Source organism: Pocillopora verrucosa, chromosome 3 (assembly GCF_036669915.1).
Source record: "Pocillopora verrucosa isolate sample1 chromosome 3, ASM3666991v2, whole genome shotgun sequence".
NCBI classification, from domain to species: domain Eukaryota; kingdom Metazoa; phylum Cnidaria; class Anthozoa; order Scleractinia; family Pocilloporidae; genus Pocillopora; species Pocillopora verrucosa.
The window spans coordinates 26,021,015-26,041,536 of record NC_089314.1 but is presented as its reverse complement, the minus strand read 5'-3'; the positions used below and the strand labels follow the sequence as shown (position 1 = coordinate 26,041,536).

The 20,522-nt window shown below is 38.0% G+C and overlaps 1 protein-coding gene and 1 pseudogene across 1 annotated transcript; both read right to left on the bottom strand.

Annotated features, from left to right (window-relative positions):
* Positions 1-4,043: 4,043 nt before the first annotated feature.
* Positions 4,044-9,296, bottom strand: LOC131783757 (microfibril-associated glycoprotein 4-like; annotated as a pseudogene).
* A 4,518-nt stretch (positions 9,297-13,814) lies between these two features.
* On the bottom strand, positions 13,815-16,549 carry LOC136279683 (microfibril-associated glycoprotein 4-like). The gene is made up of 4 exons (XM_066163619.1): positions 16,337-16,549; positions 16,094-16,211; positions 15,417-15,800; positions 13,815-15,083 (listed from the first exon to the last, which is right to left on the bottom strand). Exons 1-4 carry the CDS (start codon positions 16,547-16,549, stop codon positions 14,818-14,820), a joined length of 981 nt encoding a protein of 326 aa, XP_066019716.1. The 3' UTR covers positions 13,815-14,817.
* Between the last annotated feature and the right edge of the window lie 3,973 nt (positions 16,550-20,522).

Genomic DNA, 20,522 nt, shown 5'->3' with positions numbered 1-20,522 from the left:
GTCAAGACACTTTCAGCAGGACAGGTAAGAAGTTTTAGAATTACACAACGTGGTCCTATTTTCCTTGGTGATATGTGTTATGACAGGTCATGACAGGTCTACGTTTTTCAAGTTAAAAATTTATGAAAATATGTCCGGAATTTTTAGAAACTACACAACGTGTCGCATTTATCACTAAAAACCTCACGTATATAGATGTTGTCAATGGAACCGTTATTTGTTTCTTCCTCTCCTTACGGTTTGGTATTCAATTTGGCTGGCGTTTCGTCCTGAAAACTGCATATGAGTGTCAAATTTAAGTTTCAGCTGCTCGTGTGGTGGAGAAAAAAATAAAGTCTCGTGAGACGGCCATAATATTTAAAAGCATTATATGCAAGAGATTATCTGAAGTGAAATCTACATTTTCTGGGTCGTTTCGCTTCAGTCGTTTCACTTGATTCGTTTTGGTCATTTCGTTTTGCTGTTTCGGGTCTTGGTACATGCCGAAATTATAAACGATATCACCACAAACTAAACATTTCGAACTCAATATCTGTCCGCTGAAAAAACTGATCTTACTAGAAAGTGCCCAGAAACTTGGAAAAAATGGCGATGAAATGCAAGGGGTACATTACGCCTTTGAGGTTTCTTTTTTTTCACCCAGGAAGCCATAGGCCTGCTTAATGATAAAATATAGTGTTACAGAGAATGTGATATACTGTTACAAGTAAGCGTTGTACGATACTGTACTTTCTCATCGTGTGCGCGAAAACCTTATTTGCAGTAGGGTACTCTTGTTAAAAGAGGTTGTTATTGACCACAAGGTAACTTAGTTCTGATAAATGAGTTGACAATGCAAATGATCTCCATAAAGGGTTTCTAAGGCTACCATTTCGAACGCCCCTCAACAGAGCTTTATTAATAAACATCATTTTCATCGTCGCTCGACATAATTCCTGTGAATACGTTGACCCTCGTGCAAAAAATGGAAAGTAGCTTACAAATATATTTCTTACCTTATGACTGACAAAATGTTTGTTGTACTTGATATTGTGTTTGGGTATGTTATGAGAGGTGAACATAAACGCCACAGGCCTTCTTCCTGTTCAGCTGTTCTACTTATTTGTAGTCATCAGATCACTGCTTTTGTGTTAACTGTGGGTGACTTTTTTTCTCTAAATAACATTGTAGAAATATAATACTCAATGAAATACCTCAATAAGAGTCCTGCAAACAAAGCTACAAATGATGAGATGAGATCAATAATTGTAGGAACCCAAACACAGTGAGACAAAGTCTCGAGGGAAATTTGAAACAAGCCTAGGACGTTATAATCAACCATTAATTTTCGCGCCCATATACTGCTACTTTACACAAAACACTCTTTTTGTAGAGTCTAGTAAAATATTAAAAAGCTGGTCGCAACTGCGCATCCGCATCAGATAAGCACTTGTTTTTCACGAGCGGTCTCGGGTGATATGAGAATTAAGAGGAGGGTACGTTTTAAAATAGATAAACCCCTTTCTGGCTTGCTGGTATTCGGCTGATAATGTCCTTGGCTGAAAGACTGTCATAAAAACGTCACATTTTCCCTCGAAGCTTTGCTACTCGGCCAAATTTTTTTAAATTTTTGGACAATATCTCAGCCGTGGACATTATCAGCCGATTTACCAGCCGCCCGAATGGGTTTATTTACTAATTAGTTGTATCTCAAAAACAAGCAGAATGTTACGGCCGTCGGAAAAATCTTCAAACGGCCGTCAAAGGATACGGTCATTGTTCCAAACATTTAAACCACGAAAATACCGTATAAGGGGTCTCTCTTTTTCTATTAGATTAAAGTGAGGGTCTTAAATACCCCAGAGAATATCAATCGCTAAAAAAGTGGTGTCGTGCCATCGTTAATAAAACTATTTTAAGTGCTGTAATCATGGTTACAAAACAAAATATGTTTAATAGCGATGAACGGACGCGCTTTAGTTTTTCTTCCAAATCATACGTTCCAATTGTAGGTATTCATCAGTTCATGGTTATTGTCTTTTATATTTTTGATAATCCAGTAAAAGGTTTTTGAAAGTGCCGGAAAGTCAAATTCTATGAAAAAGCCGCAAATGATTAGATGTGAATGATAATTGTTGGAACACAAACGCAGTAGAATTGACAATAGAAAACATAAATATTTCTAGTTTAAGATCGTGTTTGCCTAAAATCTTTTGCTTTTTTAGCTGGTGGCTTTCTCTCAGGCAACCAGGATGAAGAAATGATACAGCAAAACGAAACGAAACATGCGAAACCTCCGAAATGACCAAAGCAAAACGATCGAAACAAAACGAACCTAGCGACCAAAACGAACGACCGATATGACCCAAAAATATACATGAAATAACACTGGGGCGGATCTAGGGGAGGCCACATAAAGCATAGTAGTCTATGGTCAAAGGTAGGGACCATCTTTGAATCGTACGTCCTCGATGTCAGAATAGGGTAATTCTGTTTTCCAAGTAAGTGAGAAGTTCTTCTCAGTGCCATCGCCTGAGATAAGATTTCTTGTCGTTCTCATCATATATTCCATGTAGAATTTTTGTGCTTCTCAGAACGAGTTTTATTGCGTGGGGAGCCCGCCAGTTCGAACGACATTTCAACCGTACCTGTCCTTAAAGTGTTCTGACTTCCAGTTCTCTGTTACGACTCTAATTCCGGTTATTATACTTTCAATTATCGAATGATACTCCTACATCACGTCTGACCATACGTTTTACGACTGGCATCCTATTTTATACAAACCCAAACACAAGAGCCAGCTCGTAGGCTAAATAGACGGCGGTAAGAGGTCTTACATCCTGAAAGACACCGCCGGTAATCGGCTTTCATTGAATCCGTGCTGACCCTTAAGAATGACTACCACTTAATTTCTCCTTACATTGTTACCCCTGAATCAAACATTAAGGTCATGAGAATAAAAGAAATGACCAACAACTGAAGAAGCTCTTGATCGTTAAACAAATTCTCCCTGTCATCAGCTGAGAAAATGTATAGAGAGCAGTATGGAGAATATGCATCCTGATGTTAGGGTGTAAAAGGTGAAACGAAGGTGAATCGTTTGAGCCTGCCACTAACAAATTTCTTGCTTTCACCAGAGACATGAATTTCAGAGCGTGGATGGTGGAAACCTATCTGCAGATTCCTCGTACCTGGGACGTGCACCTAAAGATGTGGACAAACTCACGTCTAAATTCAAAACTTTACACGAGTTGGACGCCATAGCCGCAGAACGAGCTGAAAGAACGGTCTCCGTTTCTTGATTTCGTTCCCCATCGCATTGAAATTGTGAAAAACCGAAAACTTTTATGCATCATAGATTTTAATCATTTATAAGTAACTAAAGCTGTAAGGAGTCCTCTTTCAGCCTGCAAAGATCACAATCGATCCAATAGGCCACTTTCGATACATCAAAATTCTAAAGTGGCTCCGAGGCTAGGGGGAATAAAACAAAACATATTTCACCTACTCATCCTTACATTTGTTATTTCTACAAACTCACTTTGTAACACAATCACCTGATGAGCCATATCTACAAAATGGACCTTGTGCGTGACAATGTGTTCTTATGATTAAATTGCAATATGTTTATCAATAGCAGTGCATGGTATTTACTTTAGCAAAAGCTAAGAAAATTGAAATAAAAGCAACATATGAAGCATTTTGGAATCATCGACATTACAGTACTGCATTCCAGTGTACACAAGAACTTGAAATATTTGTTTTTCTGATAGCGTTCTTTAGATTCAAATCATTGGGTAATTGTTTGGAGTTTCGTTATAGAAATCAAAGGGAACTAGAACTGAATTAGCGACTGGGTTTATTCTTCTGATCTTGACTTTAAAAAAATGAAGGCTGTGTGATTAATTTGCGTCCCGTCAACTGAAAATACGAGTCAAAATTGTAAAGAATCAAAACTTGTAGAACCGAGATAGAAGGAGCGTAGGAAGCCTGATGGCTATGATGATACAAGCCATTTAGATTCGAGGATGACTCTTGTGAATACCTCAGACCCGCCTAAAATTTTATGAAGACAGGGTCTATTCAGCCGCTGCCCCCAGGCTATAGAATGTCTCACCCATAAACCTTAAATTGAGTCCATTAGTTTCTATTTTTTGAGAACAAATTAAAGACGCATTTTTCCACAGCTACTGATGATGAACTGTCAATTTACAACTATGATCAGGAGCTTTTTGCATCTACTGCTATATAGATTAAGTTATTATTGCTATTATGATGATTATTATTATCGGTTAACTGGCCCATTCTACAGAATCAACTATTCCTATTTTGAAAAACACGCACAAAGAAGCAAGAAAAACCTGAACAACATTTCGCTAAGCTCCAATTTAAGAGTGATTATTACATGCTGAATAGACTTGATCGAGACAGTCGTTTTTTTGGTTAAGTTGGTACTGTATCATTGTTGTGCCATAAACATGACAGTTCAGAAATCCACTGGTCTTATTTTCATCTCGGTTCTCTTGAGGGAGTAATGTTGTCCTTTCCAGTCTTTCCAGTTCACTCCATCAGCATGGGAGGAGTGATGGCCACGATGATATAAACCATTGAGATTTGAGGAGTGACACCTCCTGTACCACCAGGCTCCTTTGAACTTATTGGCGCAGTTGTGACCTCCCTTATTGTCATTATCTTGATCTCTAGTGGTGAACGGCATACCGCGATGATAAGCAAGAGAGTCACCAGAATTTCCTGACAAAATGAGCCGCAGTATGAGTGTTACGTTTGACCAACTATTAGCCGTTCGTAATTCAAAAGAAATCTTGAAATATCAGATAAGTATAATTTAACCATGATGAAATGGAGTAAAAGTATTTTATTAATATCTATGATTTATGTCAAAGATTCTTGAGATTAATCATTCAATATGATAATGCCAATAAATATGTTTACCGAGACACTCATCATAGTTGGATTAGTTCGTCAGGTTAACTGCGCATGATCCACCGGCGAATACTTTTGGACTAATTAATGTCTGGTATTCACTGTTCAGGATTGCATATCGATGAGATTACTTTTTTTGTCTTCCGAAGCTATCAGTGTAAAATATGTTAAGCATATTTACATGACTCAGCACTCTTCTTCCCCCCTCCCCCTCTTAGAATGACTAGAATAGAAGCGACGAAATGACAGTTCTACCTGAATAGGAACCAAGGATCAGCTTGTACTTGTCTTTCTCACTCATAACACCAAACAAGTTATACTCGGCATATGCTGTGTTCCCTTCAAAGTCTTCCAAGTCCACACGCAACATGTTGTTATTATCTGAGGTCAGCCGGTGAATCTTGTCCAGTCCCAACCAAAACTCACTTTTCAGGTCACCAAAGCCATGTTTGTAGTCGTTCCAGTAGTGGTAGAAATCAACTGAGCCGTTCAGTCTTTTCTGGAACACTGTCCAACCACCACCGGCTGTTGTTTGGTCACAGAATACATCAAAGGCAGGCAAATTATCAGGTTTAATGGTGTACACACCGTCAGTTGGTTTACCTGCGGACTTGTAGATTTCTGAGCAGTTTCTTTTGACTGAAAATCAGTAAAAACAAACAAAAAATAAAATAAAACAAAACGCCCACTTTAAATGGTTTGGATGTTGACTGGTTTTTGTTGGCTTCCTGACTACTGCTCTGGCTGATAAAACGTAATTCTGAACATTAACTAGTACCATTTCCTTTTCCTTAATATCTACCAGCTATATTAATGTAAAGTTACAGTAATAGGCTTTTCCTTTTTAACTCGTGAATTGCATGCATGCGCAAGAGCGAGTTGTAGATATGATGTGGAGAATGGCACTCGCTCGCTCGCTCGCTCGATTGGTCGATTCCTGTAAACTTTTTTACAATTTTAGGCTTTTGAGTGCATTTGAGAGTATTTGGCGAGTAATGAACAAACGAAATAGCGACCTTTGTTCCTAAGAATAGTGGTGGGGTGAAAAAGAAGCCAATGATAATCTTAAAAGAGTTTATTTTTTTCGTTTAAGTTTCAACAAGCGGTGCCAGCGACTGGCACGCGTGCCAGGATTCACATTGAAATAATAGAACAACCTTCGTTTTTCATAAAATTGTAATTTACAATCCTTGAACTTGAAAACAATCCGAAGATTCATTAAAAATATCACTTACTCCGAAGCGGAGTTTACAGGTGTTCAAAAGCTTTTTCTGTTATGGCGTGAGATTGGGGACAAAATCGATCATTACATTACGTATCGCGTGTTTTTTCTGTGTGAAGCAACAAAAGGTGCCGGCGACTGACGAAATTACAGGTTAACACGAAACTCAAATAACACCTAAACAAACAATTTTAGCTACCGATTTTCAGCGAATTTTTAAAGAACGATTTTCTTTTAAGTTTCAAGACAATTTGAAGATTCAAAACAAATATTACGTACTAAAATGCGAAAGTTATACACCACAAAATTGATAAATAGGCCTGAAATGAAATTCTATCTTGTTTTTGATTGTACGTTGCCTAGCACGTGACCAAAATCTACCCAGGCTGAAATCCAAAATGACGGTAGCAGTCTGGCCTTAGTTATATCCCTCAAAACTCGTTCCTGTATGTCTCATTTGATAAAGAGGGAATCACTCATGTTTTCATTAAGGCAGTATTGCCTTGATTTTCCAATATTTACAATGATAGACAATAAATTTCACTTTTCACCTACATTTACTTCCAACCTTTCCTTTTGAACCAGAAACAAAAATGATATATATTTAAAACACATGACATCATTCACCCTTGTCAAATGTAATGGCATGATCATTTCAGTTGTAATGCCTTCTTATCCAAACGTTACCTTTGTTTCTTTGCTACATTAGCGAACACTGAACTACTGCTCGTACTCTAAATATGACAATCAGCCACAAATTTCCTAAACCAGATAACATTAAACATAATCCAAAAATCATGTAAGTCATCTGTCAATTTACGAGTTTGCTCACAAACCACTTTGATTAGCTTTACTTCAGTGGTTACTATTTTGTTGTTGAAGTCAAGTTTGGGACTGAAGTGAGTAACTCCTCTCGTACTAAACGAGAGACTTGCCCTCACAATCCTCTCATTTCACCTTCACTGATTTGGCAGGTTTCTCCAGTGAATCTTTCCCAACAGACACAACGAAACCTTTATAGGTGAATCCAGCCTGACAGGTGCCACTGTTTAAGCATGGGCTGCTGCTGCATGGATTCTGTTAAAAAAAAACAAAATTAACTTTTAACTTTGGAACTAATCTTCCTTATGTCAAGAATAAGATCACTTTAGCCTAAGAAAATGAACCAATCTCTTCTACCCCCTAAAAATTCGTAAGAATGTGAAATGTTACCTCGATTGCAAGATAAGCGTAGCCTGGATTGTTCACGAGAAGAAATGAAGCATGGTTTTCCTCCGTGGCGTTATTCAAATCGCATTTTTGGCTTCCTCCTGTAACAGGTCCAACATTGATGGACACACAATTAGGCTCCATATAACACATTACTCTGCAGCTCCCCTCGTCTGGCACCTCTACACTTTTGATCACGTGATTTTTCATGGCCATGTTCGGTATTGGGTCTTTGAATATGATGTGTCGACTGTCGTCGTCTGTGGTAGGCAAAATAAATACATCATTTAGTTTCCACTTACTCGAGATAATTTCTTATTTTCATCGATGAAAAAGGCACATTAAACAACTTTATTTCAAAACTGTACAGCATGATAACCCTGACGAGTTTTCCCTAAAGGTGATTCTCATCTCTTGGAAATTCAACGTAAATGGGAGGCTTTCATTACCAAAAATTAATTTTTGATTGTGAATTAATAAGCGGAAAGAAAATATTAAAAAAACATCAAGAATATTTTCGTAGCGTTCATCAACGCACCACCATATCTGTGAATCGTTTGTTTTAATTCATCATTTTGAGCCTTTTTTAAAATTTTACTTTTTTTGTATCTCTATTCCATATTAAATAAAGTTCGGATATAACGCGCGCTGTCGTTGGTTAAAAGAGCGTGCTCTATGAGAGTATAGAGCATAGAGCTGAGCTTAAGCTGTCGCACCATCTGCCAAATTGGATTATGTCCGATCTTTTCCAGGACTTTTCTTTAGCCTTTTTTTTTAATTGAAAGTGATATTTCGAAACAAGTGAGCCGGCATGTAGCAACAGAACAAACAAACAAAGGTTTATAAACATGTTAGGCGCCGTAATTGACGTTATTATAACGTGAGCAGAGACGAAAATCCTCAAAGTGAAAACGAAATGAACAGTCCGAGTTTTGAAGGTTTTCACGCTTAGTTACATTGCAAGCGAATAGTAATAAAAATCAAACACAGCTAACACTCGTATAGTATATAAAGTTCGAGTTCAAAAGCAAAACAGAACAAATCAGGAATGATAAAAAAATAAAGCCAAAGTGGCATAATTGTTATAATTCATACTAATCATGACGGTGTCAGAGCGACTGCGAGCGAGCGACTGCGCTAACGTGGCTAGCTCGGAGATTGCAAGTGAAGCAAGCCTCAGAAATTACATCGACCGCCCTTCGCGTTAACGGTGAGCTTGCTCTGACGTCCTTTCCGATGTGTTGAGTGGTGAAGGCCACATCAGTCACTGCAACCGAGTTTTGCGGCTCAGTCATCTCGAGCAATCTTCCAGTTCCGGTGAATTCGTCTCTCGTTCATTCATGAAATTCGCCTTGAGCAGTTTGTTTACTATTTATCATGTGAAAAAACGTGCGTGTTTTTGTGAGCCACAATTCGGCCGGATTTCACGGAACATTTCACTTCCACTTAGAGACTAATAAAATTCTGGCAAAAGTGTGAGATTTGACCTGCCAAACTATTTAAGTTTGTAAACAATTGCAGAATGTGAACTTTGATGGTTTGACATTTCTGACAGCTTTAGTCTTGTACAGCCAATCAGATATTTGAACTGTTATAACAACGATTCTGATTGACTTATTGTACTACGTCTCGTATTTCTCCCTACACTTCTTTCGTGCTCGAACCGTCTCGTGCGTGCTTTACAACAGAACAGGGCACAGTCAAGGCTTCTCTATTTGTTAAATAGAAGACATTTTGAGTTAGATAAAGCGGATTGTCTGCTTTAAGGTTATTTACTTTGATCAGCAGATAGCGTATGTAGTTCGTGTGATTGTATTGAGGAAGCGACACCAGAAAGAGGAAACGCAAAATTTAAAAAGGGATTTATACTCACCGGTGCAACAGAAGCATGGTGGGAGAATAATTCCAAGGCAGATATAGAGAATACTAATGATCGGTTGAAGAGAAAACTTGAACTGCATCGCTATAAACAAATAATTAAATTCAAGGTAATCGGTATAATAGTGAGCGTCCCAAAATATAACCTTCCTGTTTTCCTGTAAATTTGAATGTTGACAAATGTTAGGCAGCTGTCTGCACTGGAGTATTTTTAAATTCTTACTCTATCTTGTAAATTTCATCTTATTCTTATAAGACCTAATATTTTATAAAGCTTCGAAGAAGAACGAAATGGAGCACATCACCCTTATCGGAGGTGACAGGAGTTTATCAATATGACTATTTTCAGCCTGTTTAACTTTGAGCTTGCGGCAGTTAAGTTAAGAGCAAGAAACAAATTTTTGCAGACTCGCTACCGACAAAGATGTCAGATCACCTCTGAAAATACAAAATGTGAACAATTTACCCTGATGATTTGCGGCAATCAAGTTAAGAGCAAGAAACAAATTTTTGTAGACTTGCTACCGACAAAGATTTCAGATCACTTCTGAAATACAAAATGTTAACAATTCATGATCCTTTTTTATCTCAAAATGTTCTTCACTGCGATAGAACAGCATTGCACATTATTAATATGAAGATTAACCTTGTAGCAATTTTAAATTGAACAATGCGATAGAATGTATGTAAAGTACAGAGGCCTAAGTTTTTTATGTCTCGTTTTGTTCATGGTAGTTGAACAGGGTAGTTAGCATTAAACATCACCCGATTTTATCTTAGTTAGACAGGTCGCAAGCATTCTATGACTTTCGGATGATATTTGAGAACATCAACCTAAAAACTTTCAAATTTGTAACAACTTTGACCAGAAGGGTGTGACAGAATGTGAAATATCGTGTGGCTGAATTGACAGAAATTTACTCAAAATTTTTCTTAATCAATTCTGCAATCAACGCAATTGGTCTGAGTAAGAAAGGCTTGGTCTAAGAAATGTAGATAAGTAGCTCACAGATCTCTTACCTTCTGAGCGAAAAAGTGTTTTTCCGTACTTAGTTTTGTTCTTGAGGGTATCAATAATGAAAACTTTATGGTGTCGTGCTTTTCTTCAATTTATAGAACTGTTTGAACTTCTGTAACTATGGTTACAAAACAAAACCGCTGTTTTATACGTCACAGTCCTTCCTGTTCAGCTGTTCTAATTTCTGTTAATAATCAGGTCAAAGCTTTTGCGTTTTAATCTAAATTACTGCGGAGTCTCATCTTAGTACCACTGGGTATGATAGTCAATGAAATATTTCTATGAAAATCCAGTTGTATGTTCTGAAATACATATATCGCAAGTCTAACTCTTAAACAAAGCTGCAAATTATTTGGTCAAGACACTTTCAGCGAGACATGTAAGAAGTTTTAGAATTACACAACGTGGTCATATTTTCCTTGGTGATATGTGTTATGACAGGTTATGACAGGTCTTCAAGTTAAAAATTTATGAAAATATGTCGGAATTTTTAGAACTACACAACGTGTCGCATTTTCCTCACTAAAAACTCACGTACATAGATGTTGTCAATGGAACCGTTATCTGTTTCTTCCTCTCCCTACGCTTTGGTATTCAATTTGGCTGGCGTTTCGTCCTGAAAACTGCATATGAGTGTCAAATTTAAGTTTCAGCTGCTCGTGTGCTGGAGAAAAAATAAAGTTTCGCGAGATGGCCATAATATTTAAAAGCATTATATGCGAGAGATTATCTTAAGTGAAATCTACATTTTCTGGGTCGTTTCGTTTCAGTCGTTTCACTTGATTCGTTTTGATCGTTTCGTTTTGCTGTTTCGGGTCTTGGTACATGCCGAAATTATAAACGATATCACCACAAACTAAACATTTCGACTTAATATCTGTCCGCTGAAAAAACTGATCTTACTAGAAAGTGCCCAGAAACTTGGAAAAAATGGTGATAAAATGCAAGGGGTACATGACGACTTTGAGGTTTCTTTTTTTTCACCCAGGAAGCCATAGGCCTGCTTAATGATAAAATATACAGTGTTACAGAGAATGTGATACACTGTTACAAGTAAGCGTTGTACGATACTGTACTTCTCATCGTGCGCGAAAACCTTATTTGCAGTAGGGTACTCTTGTTAAAAGAGGTTGTTATTGACCACAAGGTAACTTAGTTCTGATAACTGAGTTGACAATGCAAATGATCTCCATAAAGGGTTTCTAAGGCTACCATTTCGAACGCCCCTCAACAGAGCTTTATTAATAACATCATTTTCATCGTCGCTCGACATAATTCCTGTGAATACGTTGACCCTCGTGCAAAAAATGGAAAGTAGCTTACAAATATATTTCTTACCTTCTGACTGACAAAATGTTTGTTGTACTTGATATTGTGTTTGGGTATGTTATGAGTGGTGAACATAAACGCCACAGGCCTTCTTCCTGTTCAGCTGTTCTACTTATTTGTAGTCATCAGATCACTGCTTTTGTGTTAACTGTGGGTGACTGGTTTTCTCTAAATAACATTGTAGAAGTATAATACTCAATGAAATACCTCAATAAGAGTCCTGCAAACAAAGCTACAAATGATGAAATGTGATCAATAATTGTAGGAACCCAAACACAGTGAGACAAAGTCTCGAGGGAAATTTGAAACAAGCCTAGGACGTTATAATCAACCATTAATTTTCGCGCCCATATACTGGCTACTTTACAAAAAACACTCTTTTTGTAGAGTCTAGTAAAATATTAAAAAGCTGGTCGCAACCACGCATCCGCATCAGATAAGCACTTGTTTTTTACGAGCGGTCTCGGGTGATATGAGAATTAAGAGGAGGGTACGTTTTAAAATAGATAAACCTCCTTCTGGCTTGCTGGTATTTCGACTGATAATGTCCTTGGCTGAAAGATTGTCATAAAAACGTCATATTTTCCCTCGAAGCTTTGCTACTCGGCCAAATATTTTTTAAAATTTTTGGACAATATCTCAGCCGTGGACATTATCAGCCGATTTACCAGCCGCCCGAATGGGTTTATTTACTAATTAGTTGTATCTCAAAAACAAGCAGAACAAGCGCTTTAGTTTTTCTTCCTAATCATACGTTCCAATTGTAGGTATTCATCAGTTCATGGTTTTCGTGTTTTATATTTTTGATAATCCAGCACAAGGTTTTTGAAAAGTGCCGGAAAGTCAAATTCTATGAAAAAGCCGCAAATGATTAGATGTGAATGATAATTGTTGGAACACAAACGCAGTAGAATTGACAATAGAAAACATAAATATTTCTAGTTTAAGATGGTGTTTGCCTAAAATCTTTTGCTTTTTTAGCTGGTGGCTTTCTCTCAGGCAACCAGGATGAAGAAATGATACAGCAAAACGAAACGAAACGAAACATGCGAAACCACCGAAATGACCAAAGCAAAACGATCGAAACAAAACGAACTTAGCGACCAAAACGAACGACCGATATGACCCAAAAATATACATAAAATAACACGGGGGCGGATCTAGGGGAGGCCACATAAAGCACAGTAGTCTATGGTCAAAGGTAGGGACCATCTTTGAATCGTACGTCCTCGACGTCAGAATAGGGTAATTCTGTTTTCCAAATAAGAGAGAAGTTCTTCTCAGTGCCATCGCCTGAGATAAGATTTCTTGTCGTTCTCATCATATATTCCATGTAGAATTTTTGTGCTTCTCAGAACAAGTTTTATTGCGTGGGGAGCCCGCCAGTTCGAACGACATTTCAACCTTACCTGTCCTTAAAGTGTTCTGACTTCCGGTTCTCTGTTACAACTCTACTTCCGGTTATTATACTTTCAATTATCGAATGATACTCCTACATCACGTCTGACCATACGTTTTACGACTGGCATCCTATTTTATACAAACCCAAACACAAGAGCCAGCTCGTAGGCTAAACAGACGGCGGTAAGAGGTCTTACATCCTGAGAGACACCGCCGGTAATCGGCTTTCATTGAATCCGTGCTGACACTCAAGAATGACTACCACTTAATTTCTCCTTACATTGTTACCCCTGAATCAAACATTAAGGTCATGAGAAAAAAAGAAATGACCAACAACTGAAGAAGCTCTTGATCATTAAACAAATTCTCCCTGTCATCAGCTGAGAAAATGTATAGAGCGCAGTATGGAGAATATGCATCCTGATGTTAGGGTGTAAAGGGTGAAACGAAGGTGAATCGTTTGAGCCTGCCACTAACAAATTTCTTGTTTTCACCAGAGACATGAATTTCAGAGCGTGGATGGTGGCAACCTACCTGCAGATTCCTCAGTACCTGGGACGTGCACCTAAAGATGTGGACAAACTCACGTCTAAATTCAAAACTTTACACGAGTTGGACGCCATAGCCGCAGAACGAGCCAAAAGAACGGTCTCCGTTTCTTGATTACGTTCCCCATCGCATTGAAATTGTCAAAAAGCGAAAACTTTTATGTATCATAGATTTTAATCATTTATACGTAAACAAAGCTGTAAGGAGTTCTCCTTCAGCCTGCAAACCAATGATCACAAGCGATCCAATGGGCTCGATATATTAAAATTCTAAAATGGCCTCGAGGCTAGGGGGAATAAAACAAAACATGTTTCACCTACTCATCCTTACATTTGTTATTTCTACAAACTCACTTTGTAACATAATCACCTAATGAGCCGTATCTACAAAATGGACCTTGGGCGTGACAATGTGTACTTAAATTGCAATATGTTTATCAATAGCAGTGCAAGGTATTTACTTTAACAAAAGCTAAGGAAATACAAATAAAAGCAATATATGAAGCAATTTAGAATCATCGACATTACGTTACTGCATTCCAGTGTACACTAGAACTTGAAATATTTGTTTTTCTGATAGCGTTCTTCAGAGTCAAAACATTGGGTAATTGTTTGGAGTTTCGTTATAGAAATCAAAGGGAACTAGAACTGAATCAGCGACTAGGTTTATTCTTGATATTGACTTTGAAAAATGAAGGCTGTGTGATCGCTTTGTGTTCCGTTAAGTGAAAGACGAGTAAAAAATTTAAAGAATCAAAACTTGTATAACCGAGATTGTAGGAGCATAGGAGGCGTGATGGCCATGATGATACAAGCCATTGAGATTCGAGCATAACTCTTGAGAATACCTCAGACCCACCCAATATTTTTGGAGACAGGGTCTTTGCAGCCGCTGCCTCCAGGCTATAGAATGTCTCACCCATAAACCTTAAACTGAGTCTATCAGTTTCTGTTTTTTGAAGAAAGATTGAAGACGCATTTTTTCTGAGCTACTTATGATTCACTGTCAATTTCCAACTATGATAAGGAGCTTTTTGCATGTACCGTTATATAGATCAAGTCATTATTACTATTATGATTATTATTATCATCGATTAACTGGCCAATTTTACAGAATCAGCTATTCCTATTTTAAAAAACACGCACAAAGAAGCAAGAAAAACCTGAACAGCATTTCGCTAAGCTCCAATTTAAGAGTGATTATTAAATGCTAAATAGACTTGATCGAGACACTGGTGTCTTTTGGTAAAGTTGGTGCTGTATCATTGTTGTGCCATAAACATGACAGTTCAAAAATCCACTGGTCTTATTTTCATCTCGGTTTTCTTTAGAGAGTAATAATATCCTTTCCAGTCATACCAGTTCACTCCATCAGCAAAGGAGGAGTGATTGCCACGAAGATATAAACCATTGAGATTTGAGTGGTGACAATCCTCGTACCACCAGGCTCCTTGGTACTTAATGGCGCAGTTGTAGTCTACCCGATTGTCATTATCTTGATCTTTAGTGGTGAACGGCATACCGCAATGATAAGAAAGAGAGTCACCAGAATTTCCTGACAAAATGAGCCGCACTATGAGTATTACGTTTGACCAACATGCAGCAATGAGTAGTTCGTAATTCAAAAGAAATCTTGAAATATCAGATAAGTATAATTTAACGATAATGATACCACTAAACGTGATAATGCTAATAAATATGTTTGCCGAGACAAAGCGACGAAATGACAGTTCTTATCAACGTCCGGAATGCATTATTCAGGATTGCATATCGATGAGCTGAGATTATTGACGTAAAAGACGTTAACCATATTTACATTACTCAGCACTCTCCTCCCCCCCCCCCTCTTTGAATGACTAGAATAGAAGGGACGAAATGACAGTTCTACCTGAATAAGAACCAAGGAGCAGCTTGTACTTGTCTTTCTCACTCATAACACCAAACAAGTTATACTCAGCATATCGAGTGTTCCCTTCAAAGTCCTCTAAGTCCACACGCAGCATGCTGTTATTATCTGAGGTCAGCCGTTGAATCTTGTCCAGTTCCAACCAAAATTCACTTTTCAGGTCACCAAAGCCATGTTTGTAGTCGTTCCAGGAGCGGTAGAAATCAACCGAGCCGTTAAGTCTTTTCTGGAACACTGTCCAACCACCACCGGCTGTTGCTTGGTCACAAAATACATCAAAAGCAGGCAAATTATCAGGTTTAATGGTGTACATACCGTCAGTTGGTTTACCTGCGGACTTGTAGATTTCTGCGCAGTTTCTTTTGACTGAAAATCAGAAAAAAGAAACAAACAAAACGCTATAAATGCTTTGGATGTTTAGTGCTTTTTTATCGCTTTCCTGACTGTTGCTCTGGCTGATAAAACTTAATTCTGAACATTAACTAGTAACATTTCATTTCTTTTTAATATCTACCAGCTATATCCATGTAAAGTTACAGTAATAGGCTTTTCCTTTTTAGCTTCACTTCAGTGGTTCATATTTTGTTCTTGAAGTCAAGTTTGGTACTTGAGTGAGTAACTCCTCGCGTACTACGAGAGACTGCCCCACGTAATTTCACCTTCAACTTGGCAGGTTTGTCCACTGAATCTCTCCCGACAGACACAACGAAAACCTTTATAGGTGAATCCAGCTTGACAGGTGCCTCTGTTTAAGCATGGGCTGATGCTGCATGGATTCTGTTGACAAACCAAAGTAAACTTTTGTGCAGATCTTCCTTATGTCAAGAATAAGATCACTTTAGCCTAAGAAAATGAAATAATCTCTTCTACCATATTACTTTCGTAAGAATGTGAAATGTTACCTCGATTGCAAGATATGTGTAACCCGGATTGTTCACGAGAAGAAAGGGAGCATGGTTTTCCTCCGTGGCGTTATTCAACTCGCATTTTTGGTTTCCTCCTTCAACAGGTCCAACATTGATGGACACACAATAAGGCTCCATTAAACACATTACTTTGCAGCTCCCTTCGTTTGGCACCTCTGTAATTTTGATCGCGTGATTTTTCATGGCCATGTTCGGTATTGGGTCCTTGAATTTAATGTGTCGCCTATCGTCTTCTGTAGTAGGCAAAACAAATACATCATTTAGTTTCCACTCACTCCAGATAATTTCTTATTTTCGTCGATGAAAAAGGCACATTAAACAACTTTATTTCGAAACTTCACACCATGAGAACCCCAACGAGTTTTCCCTAAAGGTGATTCTCATCTCTTGAAATTTCAACGTAACTGGGAGGCTTTCATTACCAAAAATTAATCTTTGATTGTGAATTCTTGAGCGGAAAGAAAATGTTAAAAAAACATCAAGAATCTTTTCATAGCGTTCATTAACGCACCGCTATATCTGTGAATCGTTTGTTTTAATTCATCATTTTGAGCCTTTTTTAAAAATTTTACTTTTTTTGTATCTCTATTCCATATTATAATAAAATTCGGATATAACGCGCGCTGTCATTGGTTGAAAGAGCGTGCAATATGAGAGTATAGAGTATAGAACTGAGCTAAAGCTGTCACGCCATCTGCCAAATTGTACCATGTTCGACCTTTTCCGGGACTTCTTTTTAGCTTTTTTCCGATAATTGAAAGTGAAATTTCGGAACAAGCGAGCCGGCAAGTAGTAACAGAAGAACCAAAGAAGGGTTTGTAAACATACCAGGCGCCGTTATTTACGTTATTAAAACGTGGGCGGATACGAAAATCCTCAAAGGAAAAACAAAATAGACATTCCGAGTTTTAAAGATTTTCACGCTCAGTTAGATTGCAAGCTTACGTACGGTAATGAAAATCAAACACAGCCAACACTCGTATAGTATATAAAGTTCAGAGTTCAAAAACAAAACAGAACAAAACAGAAATGATGAAAAATATAACCAAACTGGCATAATTGTTAAAATTCATACTAATCATGACGGTGTCTGAGCAAATATGATCATGCTGAAGTCCATCGCGGCTCACTTATCATGCCGATCTCCGGTCATCACAGTAAAGCAAGCCTCGGAAACTACATCGGCCGCCCTTCGAGTGAAAAAAATAAGAGCTCGCTCTGATATCCTTTCCAATGTGTTGAGTGGAAAGTCACTTCAGTCACTGCAGCCGAGTTTTCCGGCGCTGTCATCCCGAGCGATCTTCATGTTCCGGTGAATTCGGCTGTCGTTCATTTAAAAAACACTCGCCTTGAACAGTTTGTTTTCTACCTTGTCATGTGAAAAAACCCGCGTGTTTTTATGAGCCATAATTCGGCTGAAGTTCACTGAACATTTCACTTCAAGATTCTGAATTAAAAACTTCAGGCAAAAGCGTTAAATTCGACCTGCCGAATTCTTTTAGTTTGTAAACTATCGCAGAGTGTGAACTTTGATGGTTTTTTAACTTTGATGGTTTGACACTTTTGACAGCTTTTGTCTTGTACAGCCAATCAGATTATTTGAACCATTCTAACAGGGATTCTGATTGGCTTATTGTAGCGTGCTCTATGAGAGTATAGAGCATGCTGACGACACTGTTCTTCGCTTTGGAAATAAAGTTTGTTTTGAAAATTGAAAGTAATACATGGGGAATTTAACGGATTATTTATTATAAAACAAATAGAGAAGCCTTGACTGTGCTCTGTTCTGTTATAAAGCACTTAGGAAGCGGCTAGAGCACTCAAGAAGTGGGAAGAAACACTCGATTACGTCTCGTGTTTCTCCCTACACTTCTTTCGTGCTCTAGCCGCTTCCTAAGTGCTTTATAACAGAACAGAGCACAGCCAAGGCTTCTCTATTTGTTAACTATAATAAAGTTCGGATATAACGCGCGCTGTCATTGGTTGAAAGAGCGTGCTCTATGAGAGTATAGAGCATAGAGCTGAGCTAAAGCTGTCGCGCCATCTGCGAAATTGGACTATGTCCGACCTTTTCCAGGACTTTTCTCTGGCTTTTTTTTTTTTTTTGTTAATTGAAAGTGATATTTCGAAACAAGCGAGCCGCCAAGTAGCAACAGAACAACCAAACAAAGGTTTATAAACATGCCAGGCGCCGTAATTGACGTTTTTGTAACGTGAGCAGAGATGAAAATCCTCAAAGAGAAAACGCTCAGTTAGATTGCAAGCGAATAGTAATAAAAATCAAACACAGCTAACACTCGTATAGTATATAAAGTTCGAGTTCAAAAGCAAAACAGAACAAAACAGGAATGATTAAAAATATAGCTAAAGTGGCATAACTGTTATAATTCATACTAATCATGACGGTGTCAGAGCGACTGCGAGCGAGCGACTGCGCTAACGTGGCTAGCTCGGAGATCGCCAGTGAAGCAAGCCTCAGAAATTACATCGACCGCCCTTTGCGTTAACAGTGAGCTTGCTCTGACGTCCTTTCCTATGTGTTGAGTGGTGAAGGCCACATCAGTCACGAGTTTTGCGGCCCAGTCATCTCGGGCAATCTTCCACTTCCGATGAATTCGTCTCTTGTTCATTCATAAAATTCGCCTTGAGCAGTTTGTTTACTATTTATCATGTGAAAAAACGTGCGTGTTTTTGTGAGCCACAATTCGGCCGGATTTCACGGAACATTTCACCTCCAGTTAGAGACTAAAAAAACTTCTGGCAAAAGTGTGAGATTCGACCTGCCAAACTATTTAAGTTTGTAAACAATTGCAGAATGTGAACTTTGATGGCTTGACATTTCTGACAGCTTTAGTCTTGTACAGCCAATCAGATATTTGAACTGTTATAACAACGATTCTAATTGGCTTATTGTACTAAGTCTCGTGTTTCTCCATACACTTCTTTCGTGCTCGAACCGCTTCGTGCGTGCGTGCTTTACAACAGAACAGGGCACAGTCAAGGCTTCTCTATTTGTTAAATAGAAGACATTTTGAGTTAGATAAAGCGGATTGTCTGCTCTAAGGTTATTTACTTTGATCAGCTGGTAGCGTATGTAGTTCGTGTAATTGTTTTGAGGAAGCGACACCAGAAAGAGGAAACGCAAAAATTTAAAAAGGTATTTATACTCACCGGTGCAACAGAAGCATGGTGGGAGAATAATTCCAAGGAAGATATAGAGAATACTAATGATCGCTTGAAGAGAAAACTTGAACTGCATCGCTATAAATAAATAATTAAATTCAAGGTAATCAGTATAATAGTGAGCGTCCCAAAATATAACCTTCCTGTTTTCCTGTAAATTTGAATTTTGACAAATGTTAGGCAGCTGTCTGTACTGGAGTATTTTTAAATTCTTACTCTATCTTGTAAATTTCATCTTATTCTTATAAGACCTAATATTTTATAAAGCTTCGAAGAAGAACGAAATGGAGCACATCACCCTTATCGGAGGTGACAGGAGTTTATCAATATTTTTTTATTTTCAGCCTGTTTAACTTTGAGCTTGCGGCAGTTAAGTTAAGAGCAAGAAACAAATTTTTGCAGACTTGCTACCGACAAAGATGTCAGATCACCTCTGAAAATACAAAATGTGAACAATTTATCCTGATGACTTACGGCAATCAAGTTAAGAGCAAGAAACAAATTTTTGTAGACTTGCTACCGACAAAGATGTCAGATCACGTCTGAAATACAAAATGTTAACAATTTATCCTTTTTTATCTCAAAATGTTCTTCACTGCGATAGACGAGCATTGCACATTATTAATATGAAGATTAACCTTGTAGCAACTTTAAATTGAACAATGCGATAGAATGTATGTAAAGTACAGAGGCCTAAGTTTTTTATGTCTCGTTTTGCTCATGGTAGTTGAACATGGTGGTTAGAGAAGAAGGATGAGACAGAATGTGAAATATCGTGTGGCTGAATTGACAGAATTTAACACAAAATGTTTCTGGATCATGTCTGAAATCAGCGCAATTGGTCTGAGCAAGGAAGGCTTGGTCCAAGAAATATGGATAACTAGCTAACAGAGATATGCTTCTTACCTTTTGAGCGAAAAAGTGCTTTTCGTACTTGGTTTTGTTCTTGCGGGATATCAATAGTGAAAACTTTATGGTG